Source organism: Nelumbo lutea, chromosome 6, assembly GCF_056320005.1.
Source record: "Nelumbo lutea isolate HS-2025 chromosome 6, American lotus-T2T, whole genome shotgun sequence".
In the NCBI taxonomy this organism is placed as follows: domain Eukaryota; kingdom Viridiplantae; phylum Streptophyta; class Magnoliopsida; order Proteales; family Nelumbonaceae; genus Nelumbo; species Nelumbo lutea.
Genome location: NC_142689.1, coordinates 39,767,043 through 39,786,002, shown reverse-complemented (window position 1 = coordinate 39,786,002; position 18,960 = coordinate 39,767,043). Strand labels below are relative to the sequence as shown.

The window sequence follows — 18,960 nt, the reverse complement described above, 5'->3', positions numbered from 1 at the left end:
TACATGCGAAAATTGAAGAAAATGCTTTTTAACTTGAGTTTAAAAGAAGAGAACGTCGGTTTGGCTTAAAACCGATTAAACTGACCTTGTGTTACGGTCTGACACCCCCGTGACACTTGGGTACATTTAGTTTTTACTCAATTTTTATTAACTTAAATCAATTTCAGTTGGTTTATAAGTTAACCCGAAATGATCGGTTTAGTTGCAAAAACATGTGAAACTATACCGGCTTGACCCGTGAACAGCCCTAATAGGTGGCAACTTCTCTGGATCAGTTTGTTTGGTGACACTCGTCAGACTTTGGGTTTTTTGGTTATCTTTGAAAATTTAAAGAATGATAAAGGGCTAAAAACGTTTTTTACGACTATGATAAATTTAAATCTATTTGAAAAAACTTAGAGCATGAGTTAATTTATGAAAACTCAAAGTCATGTTTAAGTCTTTTACCCTATTCAAAATGCACTGTAGTTGAATATCAACATTAAAATGGTTAAGAACTTAAGATCACATTTGATCATTCTCATTTTTTCTTTCATAGCCCCAGTTCGGACCTATTATTGACAAGTGGTAGTTATGTAAGCCTCATACATGTTTCTATGGAGTCTGGATAACCTACCCACGAGAACTCTGCCCATGCCTATCCACAATACACTACCCCCCGTGAATTGGTAACATCTCCCCCTACATAATACCATGCAGAGGATGAGATGTTCTCCATGTGTGAATACGATAAATGTGGGCAGAGTTCTTGTGGGCAGGAGATTCAGACTCGTTTCTATGTTATACTTATAAAACTATTGGCTCTATGTGAATTGTTCCTCTCTTCTCATCTTTAATCCTCAAGAGTAAAGACCCCTCAAAAGTAGTCATTTTTTGTATTTGAAATATAAAAATTCATGATAATATTGACACTAATTATCTCATTCACCCTACCAATAAAAATGTTTAGCACCAATTTTAATTGTCAAATTTTAAACTCATAAAAGCCACTACTCATTAAATATCAACTCAATCCTTTCTTAGACCCTGTTTGATGATTAAGTACTTGTTGAATATCACAAGTATTTCTTAGAAGTACTTATTTTAACAACCCTTTAGGTTGTTTGGTAACTCACTTTCAAATCACTTATTATGTTTTTAAGTACTTACTGGGGTGAGAATGTTTGGTAATCTACTTTCCCCATAAGTGTTTATATTAATACAAATGACAATTTTAGCCCTTACTTCACTCATACATATATACAATACTTTTCACATGTTATACTATACATTTCAGTTGAGAGCCCACGTTGACCCCCACGTGGGCTACCCTGTGGATCCAAATAATAATAATAATAACAATAATAATAATAAATTATCATAATAATAATAATAATAATAATAAAATAATACAAATAATAATAATAACTAATATTAACATTTGATAAATAACAAAATACTACTAGAAAGTACTTTTAAGGTGTAGTTTTCACAAAATATTTCTAGAAAGTACTTTCAAGGCACAGTTTATAAAAAATACATTTAGAAAGCACTTTCAAGTCGCAGTTTACACAAAATACTTTCGGAAAGTGCTTTTGGGGTGCGGTTTACACAAAATACTTCCAAAACGTACTTTTAAGGCGAAATTTTCACAAAATACTTTTAGAAAGTGCTTTTAAGGTATAGTTTACACCACTTCCGGAAAGTACTTTTAAGACACAATTTTCACAAAATACTTATAAAAAACACTTTTAAGGCATAGTTTTCACAAAATACTTTCAGAAAGCACTTTTAAGGCGTAATGTAACTGACAGGATTAACACCCATTTCAGTGAAGATCTCAAGCAACTTGTAGGCAAAGCTCAACTTCCCCTTGGCCAAAAAAACTGACAGGAATGTATTGGTCATATCAATATCAAATCAATCATTGCTTCTCCCCTTGCACCCATCTTCCCTTAGACATTGAAAACAACTGAGAGTAGTTGGTAGACTTTACTTCATTGGCAAGTTGATCTACGTAAGGAGATGATGACCAATGATCAATGCTAGAAGAAGTTTCATTTTCACTTTGTGATCTCCCATTTTCATAATCAATTTGTGAATCAGTATCACTAATACTGCCTTCAGATGGAAACATTGGTGTGAAATCCTTTTGTCTGTTTTGTGGGTCTCGCATTGAAGCCTCCATATTATACCTCCATTTGATAAGATTTGGCAGTAGTGTAACATCCCTTACATGTTTCATGAGCCTCTTTACCCAATCCCACTTCCCTTGTTTCGAAGAGGACTTTGGAGACGGATGCCACAAGGAGGATGTAGTGAGCAGACCACACGGAGCTTAGCTTTGCAGATATAGCTTTGCATCGTGCAAAAAGCCGAGTCACAATGGATAGAACTGAGTAAGGATTGACCTAGTTGAGCCAAACATCGATTATCAATAGACATTAGAGAAGCACTGAGCAGACCACACAGAGCTTAGGATTTAACCTAGTGCTATGCTCGAACAAGGGAGTTGGCCAAACAACAGTCCGTTGGCCACTGTTCCTCACCGCTGATTGTTGCCAGTGGACCTGCCAACTTGTGCACTGTTGCTGCTAGGGTTGAGGGTCGAATGAGTGGAGAAGGGGGAGGTATAACCTCATAGGGGGTATTTTGGTCATTATAAAAATTTGCCAGGGGCTGGTTTGTCCTATTATTTTGGAAGAAAGCCAACTTGAAGTCACTTTTTCAAAGAAGTACTTCTTCCCCACTTTTTTACCAAACACCTTTAAGTACTTAAAAACCACTTAATGTGTGGTCCCATGTCTTAAAGACATACTTCTTGAAAGAAGTACTTCTTTTAAGTGTTCTCAAACACTACCTTAATTAGCCACTATTACCTACCAACATGAGCCCCAACATCTTTACGGGGAGGAGGCTAGGGGAAAACTAAATGCAGATAGTGCAGTTAATGTAGCCCATTATAGAACTCAAGAGGGGTGAATTGGGTTTTACAAATTTTTGGTTGGTTTCTCCTAATCGATTTTTTTAATTGAATATCCCCTAATGTGATAAATGATGTGGTGTGGAGACAATAGGTGGCAACTAAAATAATGTCACCAGTGTGAGGCCCGTTTGGCGTGTCTTTCCATGCAGTCTTTCGGTTGTTTACAAGCCAGGAAGACCGATTTTTGGTTTATTTCTGTTTGGCATGCGGAAGATCTAGTCACCAAAAGATAGAATGCTGAAAAGACACGAGAAACCCATTTTGGGCTGATTTCAGGAAACTCAGATGAAACTTCTCGCGTCTTTCGCATTTTAATCTCACGCAAAAAGACGCGCATCTGCCAAATGTGCTTCGGGCTGCTCAGATCTTCATGCAAAAGCTCAATGCGTCTTTTGCATGTCAGAGTTATTAGAAGATCTTCCTAAAAAGAAGCACCAAATGGGCCCTAAGTGTACTTTGAATATATGATAAATGAAAGCTTATAATTGCCAAAAATAAAAAAAGGAATTGCCAAAAAATGGAAGTTTAGAATTTAGTAACATGACAATAGATGTAAAATGTCTAACTTAGAGTGTTGCAAAATCAAAGATATGCAACTAAATAAGAAATTTAGTGCTAGAGCTAAATTGTGATTTCGTGTGAAATAAAATAAAATTTAATACTTACAAAAAGTTGTAAGATTCTCTTTAAGATTAGTTGGGCCCCTTGTACGAGTGACAAGTCAGCACACTTGTTGGCCAAGCAAATTCTTAACTTTAATCATGTTTACTTGGTCTTCACCCCTTCCTTTTTATTTCAAACTTTATTGGAAGATTGTAATTCTTAGCAGATTGGATAATGAATTTGGTTTCCATCTTTCTATTGGGCGATTCACCTTAAAAAAAAAAGATGATTCTCTTTAAGAGATAAAAAATAAGAAGAAATTAACGCCCATTTTATTCTATTCTTAGGTCTTGTTTGCTTTCCGGTAAGTTATTTACCCGAGTAAATGCAATTATCTGGGTAAGTTTTTCTTGGAAAACACTAACTCGTATAAGTGCATATACCCATGTTTTTTTTATTTTCTAGATAAATAAGGTAATGACTATTTTAGCCTTTAAAATCCATTATTAAAATAGGCATCTTTGTCCCATTCAAGTGTTACCAACTTTCTCCTTAGGTGGGAAAGTTATTTACCCACATAGGTAAGTGATACCCAGTAAAATAAACTTTCCCTAATCCCCGCATAAATTTAAAAAAATGAACATAGAATTTTTTATCAATAGAAACCAAAATCCCATTAACCAACTTTGCTTCCTCTCAAAATCCAAAAGAAAAAACATCCCAAAAAGTTGTAAGATTACTCGTAAGGATAATATGCCCTTACATCAAAAGGGCAAATAGTGTCATATAAGGTAATTTGAGAATTCAAAATTATTTAACGCAATATACAACGAGGGGCAAATTGCTGAAATCTAAAAGATCAGGGGCTTTTTTATCACAAAACAAAGTTCCGAGATCCGAATGCAAATGGTAGCGCAGTACTTCCAATACCAACTTCCCAACTTGCAAGGACAATCCCGCCAAGACATAAGTTCTTCCTCCATGTTTATGTTTGACTGGTAGTTTTGGCCTTCTGTGTCTTACGTTTCTCAGTTGTCGAGATGAAAGCCCAACAAGTTTCCATCTTAAATGGATCATCTTCTATACCATGGAAAATGTTCATGAAGATACCAGAGAGGATGGCTTCTCAAACGACGATCAGAATCACTGCGACCATCTTCGCGAATCGCAGATCGAAGGCAATGCTCTTCTCAATGAACTGGAAGCTCTTCGTATCTCATATCGTGATCTCCAATCAAGATCCGTGGTTATGGAGGATAACTTGATCCTCCTTCAGCAGCAGAAAGACGAAGCTCTCAAGCACAATTTCGACCTCGTTAAATCTCTGGAAGAAATCTCAAGTGAAAGAGACGCTCTTCAGAGCGAGCTTCATGGTTTGGAGGTCTCTGCAAAGGAACGTGAGGATGAATTGATTAGGGACCGGGATGAGGAGTTTAAGGAAAAGTTGGATCTTCGGAACGAAGTCGAAGCTTGTCGAGAGAGGATTTCTGTGTTACTGGAGGAAAGGAGCAAGCGAATTGGGGTTTTCTCTCGGAGTCAGGATTTGCTTCACTTAGTTAGGGAGTGCTTGATGAGGATCACGGAGAGAATCAATGAAGAAAAGTCTGAGAGTGTTATTGAAGAAGACGAGCAGATACGAGAGGAGTCTGATTTAGACGAGGAATCAAAGGGATTTTTATCAGAATCTATGGTTACTCATAAACTTACTTTGACATTGGAATCAAGGCTAGTGGAGTACGAAGAAATGAGAAGGAAGGAGAAAAAGGAATTGGAGAATAGTGTGGTGAGTTTGACGGAAGAGAACAGAGACGTTAATAGTTTGCTCAGAATTGCTCTAGTAGAGAAGGAATCAGTTGAAAGGGCCCTTAATAGACTCAAGGGAGGCGAGCATAGAAGGGTGGCGATTCTTCAAATTGCAGAGAGAGGATTACAGAAAGTTGGGTTTGGATTCATGATGGGTGCTTCAAGTGGTGAGGCGACAGATAATTCCAGTCCTAATACATGCAATAAGTCAGATAGTAGCGAATGCGAAGAAGAATCTGTTAGCTTGGTATAGTTCAGCTCCTTCTTTCTTATTTTCTTACAGTTGAACTTTCTAAACATTTATATTAGTTCGCTACTGGTAGACTGAACTAATATTTGTGATTTGAAAAATGGTACCTCATCAGAAAACTAGTTGTTTAAACGTGTTGTGACATGGTTGAATTTGTTTACCATTTTGTCGTGAAATGAAGTTGCTATCTTTCTTTGTCTCTGCTATTTAACAGGATTTAATTCGTTTACAAAAATGCAGGATTTAGTTCTGAGTAGATCATTTGATTATAGGCTTTCTCTTTATGTTTGATATTGCTTTCTAGTTTTTCATCCATTGGAATGGATGTAAGTAGTGTGGTAAGGCTAAGTGTGGTGCTCTCCCTGAAGGACAAAGAAAGGCTGGAGGTAGCGAAGGTAAATAGAGATCTCAGAGTTGACAGAATCGTGTGTTGATCACGGTTTATTCCTCCTTTTATAAGGGGAGATCTCGAGGTCCTAAAGGGAAGGAGTCAAAAGGGGTTCGATACCTATTAGGAAAGGGAATCTTTGATTTGATGTCGGTTGTCAGGAGGACACCATTAGGGTTCGCCACGTGTTGCGTGAGATTTTCCTATGACAAAGTTTCCTTTCGTCCGAGGATTCTCATGGTACACATGCGCTACTTCCCCTCACGGGTCTCCTGTGTTGATGTGGCATGGATAACGCCAGAGCTAATATGACGTGTTTCGCTTAGTTTGTTGGGCGTCTTGTTGTGAGTGCCTTCGATTTGTTGCAGTTGTTCGGAGATCCTTTGGTCCATCGCATGCCCGTGATGGCTTTGAGCTCATCGCAAACCTGTGATGGGTTATGGGCTCATTGCAGGCCCTCGGTGGCTTCCGTGTTGTCATGGGTGTTTCTATCAATCTGGTTTGATGCCTTCATCGTGATCACAGACATAGTGAACCACATGTACTTACAATGGAGATGCCATACAACTAATTGGTGAAACCTTCAAAAAGTGATTTAATTTTGCTTTTATTTAAAAAAAAAATTCTGCATGCGGATTCTGTTTGCTAAATCATCCCCAGTATATTAGGATGTGTCATAAATGCTATTCTTGATCAAGTAATCTGCTACAATGGCATTAGGGCTTCACAGTTCATGCCCATATAACTTATCCATAGTATTATCCAAAACGTTGGCAACCCACAGCATTATAAAAATACCAGTAGACCGATAAGTTGTGGTAGCAAATTTTCCATAAACAACATTATGACTCACAAAAAAACTCTTTCAGGGGACCAAATTGATCAGAACTGTAGTCGCTTCAAATTAACTAGAATTCTCTGATGACAATTGGACTAGAGAAAGTCAATCAACTGCTATTTCTTGATTACTCATTGTCCCACAGATAAGGAAGTTGTTCTTTCTGGTGGTAGTCTTGGAGGCATCCTCCTCAAGTGCTGAGGGAGAAGTTGCAAAGTTGGATGTTAAGTGGTATTGGAGTTGGGGTAAAATCTTCCCATAGTGGGGTAGAATGCAGTCATGTGAGGACTATGGAAGGAGATATGAGAGATATTTTGCAACTTATTTTTTAGTTGCTACTTGGGCCTCTGTCTGAGAATTTTGGGGCATTGGTGTTGATGAGATTTGTGGAGTCCTGACCAGACCTGTTCACGGCCTGGGCTGGGCTTTGTCTCTATATTAACGGAACAAATTCAGGCTCGACCATCGGGCCTAGGTCTTGAGCCCGAGCCTGAAGCCTGGCCAGAAAATTGGGAAAAAAGATTTTCTTTTTTACTCAATAAAAAAACTGATTTATTTATATTAAAAGACCTCAAAACCCAAAAATAATGAAAAGTCTCACTATGGCTTGAAAAAGGAGAAGAGGAACAAAGAAAAGAACATATGTATTTTTTATTATAAAATATATAATTTTAGTTATATAATATATATTATCAGGTCAGACTCGGGCTCAGGCTCGGGCCAGGCTTTTTTGAGAAAGCCGGAGCCCATGGGCCTAAATTCATGTCCAAGCCTGACTTAGAACAGGCCAGGCCGGGCCAGCCCGTTTGGCTACCTGGTCCATAAACAGGCCTAGTCCTGACTATACCACAATTACCACTGTTCCTTAACTGGATTTTGATATTTGAGGTGAAGACCTGTTTGAGATTTGATGATAGTTCATTGCCAAACATCACTTGGAACTGTCAGTTTTTGTATACCTTCTATTCCTGAATGAAGAGAAAATCATCCATAAAAATCCTGCATTTGACTGTAGTGATGCTTTGCATTTCATGGCTCCCAAAATATTTCTCTCAATGTATACACAAGCTGTTTGATGGTCTACAGAACAGTAACCCAGAAATGGGTATTCAAAATGAAAAGAGTGTCCAACAGAGATGAATTACAATTGAAAAGTTGTTCTTGGTTTATATTATTATTATTATTATTATTATTTTATTTTTTCTTAGGAGTCATGTCAAGTTCTCATACAATGCATGAGCTTTTTTTTTTTTTTTTATTTCTCTATTTTCTGAATGGGCCTTCTAACATTGTACAAAAGTGCATATGGTTCTTTTTGTTTTTCCTGAAGTTATGGGAGTTCTCCATGACTTGTACTCTTGAAGTTACAATCTTTGAATAGGGTACAGTTCAGGATGAACAAATTCATCATTAGTAATGTAGATGTTCAAGACTGCTATCAGTCTTCAGCACTACTAAATTTTAGGTTCGAAAAGAAGAGAAAGTATAGAGGAAAGAGGGGAAAGAGTAGTGAGAGAGCAGTAGAACACAAACTTTGAAAGGAAGGACAGAATCTCAATGTTCTGCCGCCGCCACTTCAATTTAATATTTATATGTTATGATAGTTACATGAAATGACACATCTGCCCTTGGTGTTTACATCATAACACAACAATATAAAACTGAAAAAGTAAATAACAACTAGAATAACAGAATAACAGATTGACCATCAGCTATGACTCGATACATTCTACCCTACGGACAGAGTGGGACCACAGCTGTGGGGCCCACATCTCTACACTCCCCCTCAAGTTGTGAGTAAATGTTCATCATTCCCAACTTGGATAGATCCACTTCTAGCTTCTTTCTTGATACGGATTTAGTGAGGATGTCTGCTAGTTGCATACTGGATGTAATGTAAGGGAGGCATACTTCTTGAGATGAGACCATCTCTCGTACAAAATGGCGGTCAACTTCAATGTGTTTGGTCCTGTCATGCTACACTAGATTATGTGCTATATTAATAGCTGTTTGATTATCACAATACAACATCAGGGGCTTCTCATACTCTATACCCAATTCCTCAAGTAGAGATCTTAGCCATAGGATTTCAGCCACTCCATTAGCCATCGACCTGTATTCGGCTTCAACACTGGATTGGGAGACAACACTTTGTTTCTTACTTCTCCAAGAGACAAGATTACCTCCCACAAGAGCACAATATCCGGAGGTAGACCTTCTGTCATCAACACTCCCAGCCCAGTCAACATCTGTATAGACCTCCACCTTCATGTGGTTATTGTTCTTGAACAGTATACCCCTACCCGGGCATCTCTTCAAGTATGCTAATATTCTTTCTGCCGCAAGAAGATGTGTGGTTCGAGGAGAATGCATGTACTGGCTGACAACACTAACAACATAAGTAATATCTGGTCGAGTGAGGCAGAGATATAGAAGCTTCCCTACCAATCGTTGGAACATAACCTTGTCTTCAAGAGGCTCCCCACTCTCTGCACTAATCCTGTGGTTCTGTTCAATGGGTGTATCCACAGGCTTGACCCCTAACTTTTCAGTTTCTGCTAGCAGATCTAGGACATACTTCCTCTGCGAGATAAAGATCCCTTGTTTGGATCTAGCAACCTCAATACCCAAGAAATACCGAAGTGCACCAAGATCTTTCACCTCAAACTCTTGATGAAGGAGCTGTTTGAGGGACTCAATTTCATGGCTGTCATTTCCTGTCACCACAATATCATCAACATATACTGCAAGTAGTGTCAGAGAGGACTCCACCCTCTTGATGAACAGTGTGTGATCTGACTGGGCCTACACATAACCAAACTTCCCAAGGGCTAGTCTGAATCTATCGAACCAAGCTCTAGGTGACTGCTTCAAACCATACAATGCCTTATTGAGCCGGCAGACCTTCTTACCTGTCTCTGTATCATAGAACCCAGGAGGCAACTGCATGTAAACCTCTTCCTGCAGGTCTCCATTTAGAAAAGCATTTTTGACGTCCATTTGGTTCAAAGGCCAATTGTGGCTTGCTGCAAGAGATAATAGAACTCGAATGGGGGTCATCTTGGCTACCGGGGCAAATGTCTCCAAGTAATCTATACCATAAGACTGGGTGAACCCTTTTGCAACTAGCCGAGCTTTGTACCTCTCAATGGAGCCATCCGCATTGTGCTTCACAGTAAATACCCATCTGCATCCAACTGGTTTCTTTCCTTTGGGCAAATCAACTAGCTCCCAGGTATTATTTTTCAATAGGGCATCCATTTCAACTTGCATTGCACCTCTCCACTCCGGGACTGATAGGGCTTTTTGCACTGTTCTTGGAATAAGGACATTAGCAACGGAAGTAAGGTAGGATCTGTAAGAGGGAGATATGCGATCATAGGATAAAAATTGGGAAATGCAGTGGGCTGTAGATGTGGTGCAATGTCGTTTTTCCTTTACGAATGGCAATGGGAAGGTCAAGGTCGTCTACAGGGGGTGAAGTGGGAACAATGGAAGATGTCTCTATGGGCCCTGGGACTGTAATACCTGGACTTGGAGCCGCAGAAGAGATTGGAGCTGGCCTGGACTGCTGATGACTGGGATCAATCTGCCCGCACCGCCTGTGATAGACCCTCAACTCTTGATCCCTCTGACCACCCTCACCATTGCAGCTCTCATCACCCAATGGAATAGGTAAAGGAACTGCCCCACTCGCACTGCTCTCCCCTTGAAGGCAAGGACTCAAACCCCCACTCTCACAGCTCTCCCCCTGAAGAAAAGGACTCTAACCCCCACTCTCATTGCTCTCCCCCTGAGGAGAAACCCGAGGATAATAGGGTGTCTCCTCAAAGAAAGTGACATCCATGGAAACAAATCTTTTCCCTGAGACAGGATCATAGCAGCAATAACCCTTTTGAGTTTGTGCATAACCAAGGAAAATGCATTTGGAGGCTTTTGGTTCGAACTTGGAGTGATGGGGTTTGAGAAGCTGAACAAAACGGGTACAACCAAATGTTTTTAGGGGAACCGTGAACAACTCCTCATTTGGGTATAGAAGGGAAAAAGGAGATGACATATCAAGAACCCGAGAAGGAACCCAATTAATAACATATACCGCCGTGAGGATAGCATCACCTCGGAAGCGAATAGGGACATTGGAGGTAAACAAAATACTTCTAGCCACCTCCAAGATGTGCCTATTCTTCCTTTCGGCAACCCCATTCTACTGAGGTGTATGAGGGCAAGTGCTCTGGTGAATAACCCCATGATTAAGAAGGTAAGATGTCAATGGCTTAGCAAAGTATTCATTTGCATTATTAGATCTAAGAACTTTGATCTTGGCATCAAACTGGGTTATGATCATTTGGTGAAAGTTTTGGGTCAGGGTGGGAACCTCATCTCGTGAACACATAAGATAAACCCAAGAAAACCAGGTATGGTCATCAACAAATAACAGAAAATATCTGTACCCACCCATAGAAGGAATGTGATATGACCCCCAAACATCCGTTTGCACAAGATCAAAATGACGATTTCTCCTTTTATTACTCAATGAGTAAGAGTGTCTACAATGTTTAGCAAACTCACAGCTTTCACATTGCAACTGGGACAACTCAACAGACTCAAACAAATTAGGGAATAGACTCTTTAAGGACCGAAAAGATAAATGACCCAATCGGTTATGCTTTGGCATAACCGAACTCACACTCTGGGAAACAAGTGACTTCTTATCCACTAACTCTTTCCGACGAGAACTCTCCTCGAGCAGATAGATCCCATTCGTCTCACGGCCAGTCCCAATCACCTTCTTCGTCTTCAGGTCCTGAAAAACACACCGGTCAGGGAAGAAGGTCACTGAGCAGCTCATGTGTTTGGTAATACTACTGACTGAAAGAAGGTTAGTATCAAGTTTAGGGACATGTAAGACAGAAGACAAGGAGATGGTATCCGATAGCTTGATGTCACCCTTGCCAGAAATGGGGACAAGAGAGCCATCTGCAATAGATACTTTATCCCTACCAAAAGATAAATGATAAGTGGTAAGCAATGAAGGCAAGCTAGTCATATGGTCGGATGCACCTGAATCTATTACCCAACAGGGTTCAGTGGTACCTGGAGCTGAGGCATGGTAGGTTGAGGCTCGAGTACTTGAATGTGCGAAAGCAAATGTGGCAGGGCTAATGGTGACTGCGGTGGCTGAGCTAAGTTCCCAACTTCCCCTTCCAGTTGTATAAGAGCAGCCCGAACTGCGGCTAAGGTCTCTAAGAATGTGCCTCTTGTGCCAGACGAGAATGCTGAATTAGTATTCACTGCCACATGAACGTTACCCTTCTTGCTTCTTAACTTTGTCGGGACCAAATGAGGATGTAGCTTCCAACATGTTTCTTTTGTGTGTTTGGGTTTCTTACAATGCCCACATACCACATAACTGCTGTTCCCAAACCTGCCTCCGGCCTGATTTTTAAACTCCATTTCGTTCAAGAACCAATAGTCTCAAAATTAGGGTTACTACAGCCAAAGAACAGCACTTGGACTATCAATCATAACCAAAAATTGGTATAGAACCAATCTGTATTCACGGTATATGTGCATGAAACAGGTATAACTGATGATCTGTAACCAACTAGCAATACAACAGCAGCAATCCGTACAGTTCTCACCCCTTAAGAGAGTTCGAAAACCCCAAAAGAATCTGAAGATCAGCTTAGAAGTAGGTCTGATATGCTTGGGAGAATTAGGGTTTTTAATCAGTCCCAAAAGAAAACATTTCAGTTGCACATTCCAATCAGTACCGTACAGATAGACTTGCAGTAGGGTTAATATGAAACTTTGAGGACAGCTCCAGGTAAACCGCAAGGTTCAGCCTGACATTAGGGCTTGCCTCAAGCTTATTAGGGTTTGCTGCAAGGTCACTTTCAGACCCTAAAACAGTTCGGCCCAACAGTAGGGTTTGCAGATCACTTTCAGACCCTGAAACAATTCGGCCCAGCAGTAGGGTTTGCTGTAAAACCCTAGAGAATAGAAGGGAGAAAACCCTAGAATGGTTTGGCCGCCCTTTCAAGATAGATCCAACCTATCTTCTCTGATAGTACTTCTCTTAGAGAATAGATAACTTACAAGGAAAAATTGTTCGCTGCCTTCCAAGGTTACCCGAACCCTAGTCTTCTCTGATTCTTCCTGACCACCAACACTCTGCAACCATGACAAGCTTTCAACAGCTGCTAGCCCTTCTGGCGATCTCCAAGAATCAGTCTGCAAACTCCACCTTTTCAGCTTCCAGTCCTAGGAGATTCTCATGTGGTCGGCTGGTACTAGACTCACATGAGAAACCCTAACTTGGCTCTGATACCATGTAGATGTTCAAGACTGCTATCACTCTTGAGCACTACTATATTTTAGGTTCGAAAAAAAGAGAAAGTATAGAGGAAAGAGGGGAAAGAGTAGTGAGAGAGCAGTAGAACACAAACTTTGAAAGGAAGGACAGAATCTCAATGTTCTGCCACCGCCACTTCAATTTAATGTTTATATGTTATGCTAGTTACATGAAAGGACACATCTGCCCTTGATGTTTACATCATAACATATAACAATATAAAATTGAAAAGTAAATAACAACTAGAATAACAGAATAACAGATTGACCATCAGCTATGACTAGATACATCCTACCCTACGGACAGAGTGGGACCACACATCCTACCCTACAAGTAAGATTTACTCTTATTAATGCACATGTTTGTTTGAGAACTTTAAAATTGATATGTATCCTAAGAAACTTCATTCTGATGGACAACTATTTGGTTTCATCTTTCTGGTTATCCTGCACAGGCCTCAACTGTGGAGAAAATAATGAAGAATTTACGGCTCGAAATCACTCAATTGAAAAAATCCTTGGATGAATCCAGGTATTCGTTTTTCTCTGTTTTGCATTGCATGATGATTTTACTTTTTTTTCATGCTTCTTGATAGAGCATAATGGTGGGAAAAGACTCCTGTAGCTAACCCCAAATAGTTGGGATTTTTTTGATAGGCAAAATAGTTGGGGTTAAGGCTGAGTTAAGTACTATCATGTCTTTTACCTGTATGGGTCATACAGGGAATTGAAGAATGCAAAGAAAGATGAACTGGTGTAGGTGTACAAGGTTGCTATAGGAATTCAATATCCATTGTGTGTGCAAAACTGAAAATTTATCTGCATGTTTTCGCTCTCTCTCTCTCTCTCTCTCTCTCTTTCTGCATATCTGAATTCTTTGGTTTTGTAATATTGGTCATATTTTTCTTGTTATTCTTCAGTTTTGTAATATTGGTCATAGTTTTCTTGTTAACTGTTTCTAACAACTTCACCAATTTTCGCCCATGATTAGGAATGTTTGACCTACTGATGCATCAAGTCTCTCTTATTGTCTTAACAGTGGCAATTCTTGTTTGTTAACTTATAACTGGATTTTTTTTTTACTATATTCTTTATAATCTATCAATTCATTTTAAGTTGTGCTTCTAGGAAATGAGTAATTATAGAACCATTGAATGGGTCATTGGCCATTGAATGAGTAACTATAGAACCTTGGAATATGCATTCAACTAGTTATATATCCAGATGCCAAAAAGTTGTCCATGTAGCAATTTAGGTGGCAGATGCCCCATAATATTAGGCATGTCTATTGAAGTTTTTCAGTTCCATATATCCAATTTTGTAGTCTATGATTTCCAAATACAGAGAGAAACATGGAAACTAATAGGGGAAATGGGATACAACTCTCCATTTCTTAAGATCCTGGACCTGGATGCAGATACAGGTTTCCTATTTAATATGTTTATATCATGCTCAAGGATTAAGGTATCCATATTATTGCATCCATATCCATGGCCATTGGATATGGGATATGCCGCGAGTGGGTATCTATCCCACAAGTCGTGCATATCAACATGATGTGCCTCTGTATCAGGCCATACTGCACTGTAACAGTGGATATGGTCCAATACACACTGATATGGAAGCGTATTGGTGCCTGGTTTGACAAATCTGTATATTGACTGCTTATGGATTTTTTTGAACTTCAATAAAAATTGAAAATTATAATTATAAAAACTAAAATATAGTTATAATTATAAAAATTAAAATAAATAATTTAAGATTTAAGTTTCCCCAAAAAATAAAAAAAAACTGAAAATTATAAAATTAGTTTGTTTTATCTACCTTAAATGATTTATATGTTTATTTTACAATTATATGTTAAAAATGAAAACATATTTATTATTTGAAAAATAGAGTTATTATTTATATAAAAATACTAAATAAATAAAGGTTTTTCAAACAAATTAATAAAAATTGAAAGAGTGATAATTATTGTATGGATGTATACATGTTGTAGAGTCCCGATATTGTTGATTGTAATGTTTCTCTTCATATAACCGATCAAAGTGTGCATTTCTCGTGTTTTTACCTTATTCATAGATAATTCAGCTTTAGGTTTAGTGTTATTAATATATTTTTGTGATTTGTATGCATTTCCCTAGCGAATCCAAGCATTTCCATTTCTTTTGTTTGTATCTATGCATTTCGAAAGTGTATCTGTATTTGAGCTGTCCAATATGATGCCCAATACCAATACTTTGCTCCTTGATCATGCTTCAATATATAGTTTCAAAGCCAAGTGTCATTTCTAAAAACTATTATGTTGCCAAGTTTAATTGAGCTTCTAACATATACAATTTTTGTTTAATAGTATGATTTGTTAAAAGATACCGATTTTCATATTGTATGAGTGTATATGCTATAGTGTACTCTAGAAGTGTCCATACACATGCTGTATCCAGTGTCATATTGGGTACATATTTTGTCCAATGCCAGTATACTAGGCATGAACAGGTTTTCAGGTATCAAAGCTTCTAGTGAGGTTTTTAAATGTGTTGTTGCTTTAACTGTAATCTGTTGATAAAAATATCAGTGTAAATTTCACAATGAACCAATTATGATCAAGTTGATTGTCAATAAGAAATATTAGTTAAAGACCAATTCATAGATTCCTTGCAGGTTTTCTTACATAGGTTTCATATGTTTTGTCATTGGATCTTAAGCATCTATCCTATGGCAGGTCAGACGCTGAGCGCCTACAGAGTCTTACAGAGAAACAAACTCAGGAAATAGCAGACAACAGGTTGTACATAAAAGAGTTGGAAGAAAGAGAGAGTAGGCTGGCTCAAAATGTAGTTACATATTTTTATTTTTATTTTTAAGGGTGTTTTTCTATTGCCTTTCTAAACCACTCTCTACTCATCAGTTCCTCACTTTTCCCTCTTTTTGTTCTCTCTTTTTTGGTCCTGTCCCTAAGGTTGAAGAGCTCATGATGGAAATAACAGAGGCTGAAGAAGAGATTGCTAGATGGAGAGAAGCTTGTGAGTTGGAAGTGGAAGCTGGGAAGAATGCCATTGAAGAACGTGATAGAGAGGTAAACATATCATCCGTTTGATGGTGATTTTTGGTTTATATCAATTACCACATCTTAAGCCTGCTATTTACATCAATTACTCACTCTAAGCTGTGTTGAGTGCTGACCAAAAATAGTCAGGATTAATGCTCATATAAGTTTAGTTCAGTCAAATACTTCACTCTAAGCTGTCTCGTAAAGCATTAAGGTTTATGGATATTTTATGTTCATCTGTTTTACTCAATGGATTCTTCTATTCAGTATATGAAGCAAAACAAACTGTTTAATCTGTCACCTGTGGAAGGTGGAGTTTTAGTCCTTGGAACTCGTTTTGATATGCAAATGAAAGCTGATCTTGACTAGAGCACCAAAGCTCATGCTTTTACAGCTGCTGAAACTGTGTACCTTGTACACAAAGATGCAACTCTTTTACCTGGGTTTGCATATGGCCTCAAACATGATCACACCACAATCTGTAAGTTGATCCAATTAGAAATCTGAATTTTTTTGGTAGAAGATCCAATTAGAAAATCCTAGTTGCATCATTATTTCTTCAGCATTCCCAGCCACATGTATTTTCTCAACTACCCTTTTAGGATTTAGCAATACTGCATTATCCTCCTTTCACCATGCCTACCTTGTGGCATGACATATCTAAAGTCATTTTGTCCAAGATATCCAATAACTATCATTCCTGGGATCAACTAAATGCTGGTTTTGTTAATTGTGTCTTACAAGAAATTTTCCCACTGAAGTACCATGTGAAATGAAATAGTACAATTTCCACCGTGGCTGACTTCTAAAACTTTTCTTTCATATGCAACTCCACATGTTGTTTTTGTTAATGTTTGGTGCCATATCTTTGTTACAATTATGAGCACTTAAATCATTTCTTACTGCATATTATATGAATAGAAGAGAAGGGTTGAACCAATGAAATGATGAATATGTTTCATTTTGCTACTGAATATCATTTTCAAGGTAAATAATTAATTTTCCTTTGTTTTACATGAAACCAAATGCAACCTCAATGAATTTCTTTCCCTTTTTTGGTGAATGATTTTCTAATGCAATATCATTGCTGTCGGTCAAGACATTCTCCATGAGTGGAATGCATATTACCATCAGACCATGTTCATTCTGCATGGTGAAATTGATACAAGCAACTATTACTTTTCTTAGGAATGGTTTCAAATATTTGAGCATTTCTATTCCATGGAGAAGAGAAAATAACAAAGTTTCATATGGATGGCCAGAAAGAAATGCTTTCAGATATCTGTTGTTTCACCATATCTCCCAGTTTGTTGATTTGTTCTACATGTCATTACTTGAGAAGCACATAGTTTCTGAGTTATGTTCCTAAAACTTCTACGCATAGCTTATCTCTCATGTTAATACTGAAGCGCCATTTCCATAAGAAACCCAGAATATGAAAAGGCTTTCATTGAGTATAAAAGGTTGCCTTCTTTTGCCAGGCTGAACTTCTCAGAGAAGAGTTAGAGAAGACAAAGGTCTCTTTGGACTTGTCTAATAGCAAGTTAAAACTGAAAGAAGAGCTAGCTGCTGCTGCTATGACTGCTCAGGCAGCAGCTGAAAGGTCTCTCCAACTGGCTGACATCAGAGCTGCAGGATTTCGTGAGCGGATAGAGGAGCTGACAAGACAGTTAGAGGAGGTTGATAATAGAAGAGACCAAAGTAACCGATATAAGCTGAGACACATCTGTTGGCCATGGCATGCACTTAAGGTGAACCCAAGTACAAGACGCCAGAAGGTTAGACGGATGCTACCAGAAATGGAGGCCTTACTCAATTGCAGTATCTGATTTTGCTTGTTCTTTAAGCTCAAGATTACAATTGTCCTAAATTATTACCTTTTATTTAATTATGTTATTTACATTTCAAGAAATAATCCATTATTTTTCCCCTTTCCAACATTGATCAAAATTCTTTAGAGGTTAACTGGTTAACCAGTAGGGCCCCATGCGACGCATGGGATTTGTTATAAACCGACATTAATGATGAAGTAAACTGTTTCTATAAATTGGCAAGAAATCTCTCATAGAACCATAAGATATACACTTCCCAACACAATCAAATTTGCATTATAAGGGTCAATAACAAAATTCAAAGCAACTTGGTTTTGTTTTCTTTTTTATTTTCATAATTAAGGGAATTTAATTCCTGCCATCTTAAGAAGTTCCTTTCAGTTTTTTTTTTTTTTTTGGTAAACAAGTTCCTATCAGATAGCAAGCCAGAAAAGAAGCCATTAGTCATGACTAAAATTGTTTCTGTCTGATTAATACACCAATATAAATTTATGAGAGCAATTATTCAGAATTGATATTTATTTCACAGTTTCATTCATAGTTTTTCTGAAGAACCTAAGCAAACTACTTTCTTTTCTAGTTAAAATCCAAATTATACAAATTTTGATGGTTAATCTGCTAATACTTTTGATGGTGTTTTTCCTGTCATTTGCTTGTAAATAATGTTAATGTCAATTCATTAAAAAAGAAAAACTATCGTTTCAAATACCCATAAGATTAAAAACATAAATCAACTTAAAATACCACAGAATGGGCAATAAATAGCAATGCCTTGTAGAGCTTGCTCCCATCGTTCACCGAATGAAGAAGTTATTTAGTGGATACCGAGGCGATCTTCAACACCATGGTTTTTAAAACCAATCCGGAGACCGAACCGG

General features: G+C 38.1%; 1 protein-coding gene across 1 annotated transcript; it reads left to right on the top strand.

Annotated features, from left to right (window-relative positions):
• Nucleotides 1-4,520: 4,520 nt before the first annotated feature.
• LOC148848673 (uncharacterized protein At3g49055-like) lies at nt 4,521-18,308 on the top strand. Its single transcript, XM_088948085.1, has 5 exons — nt 4,521-5,618; nt 13,657-13,733; nt 15,924-16,035; nt 16,161-16,277; nt 17,732-18,308. The coding sequence occupies exons 1-5, from the start codon at nt 4,656-4,658 to the stop codon at nt 18,077-18,079; spliced, it is 1,617 nt and encodes a 538-aa protein (XP_088804211.1). The 5' UTR covers nt 4,521-4,655; the 3' UTR covers nt 18,080-18,308.
• The last annotated feature ends 652 nt before the right edge of the window (nt 18,309-18,960 follow it).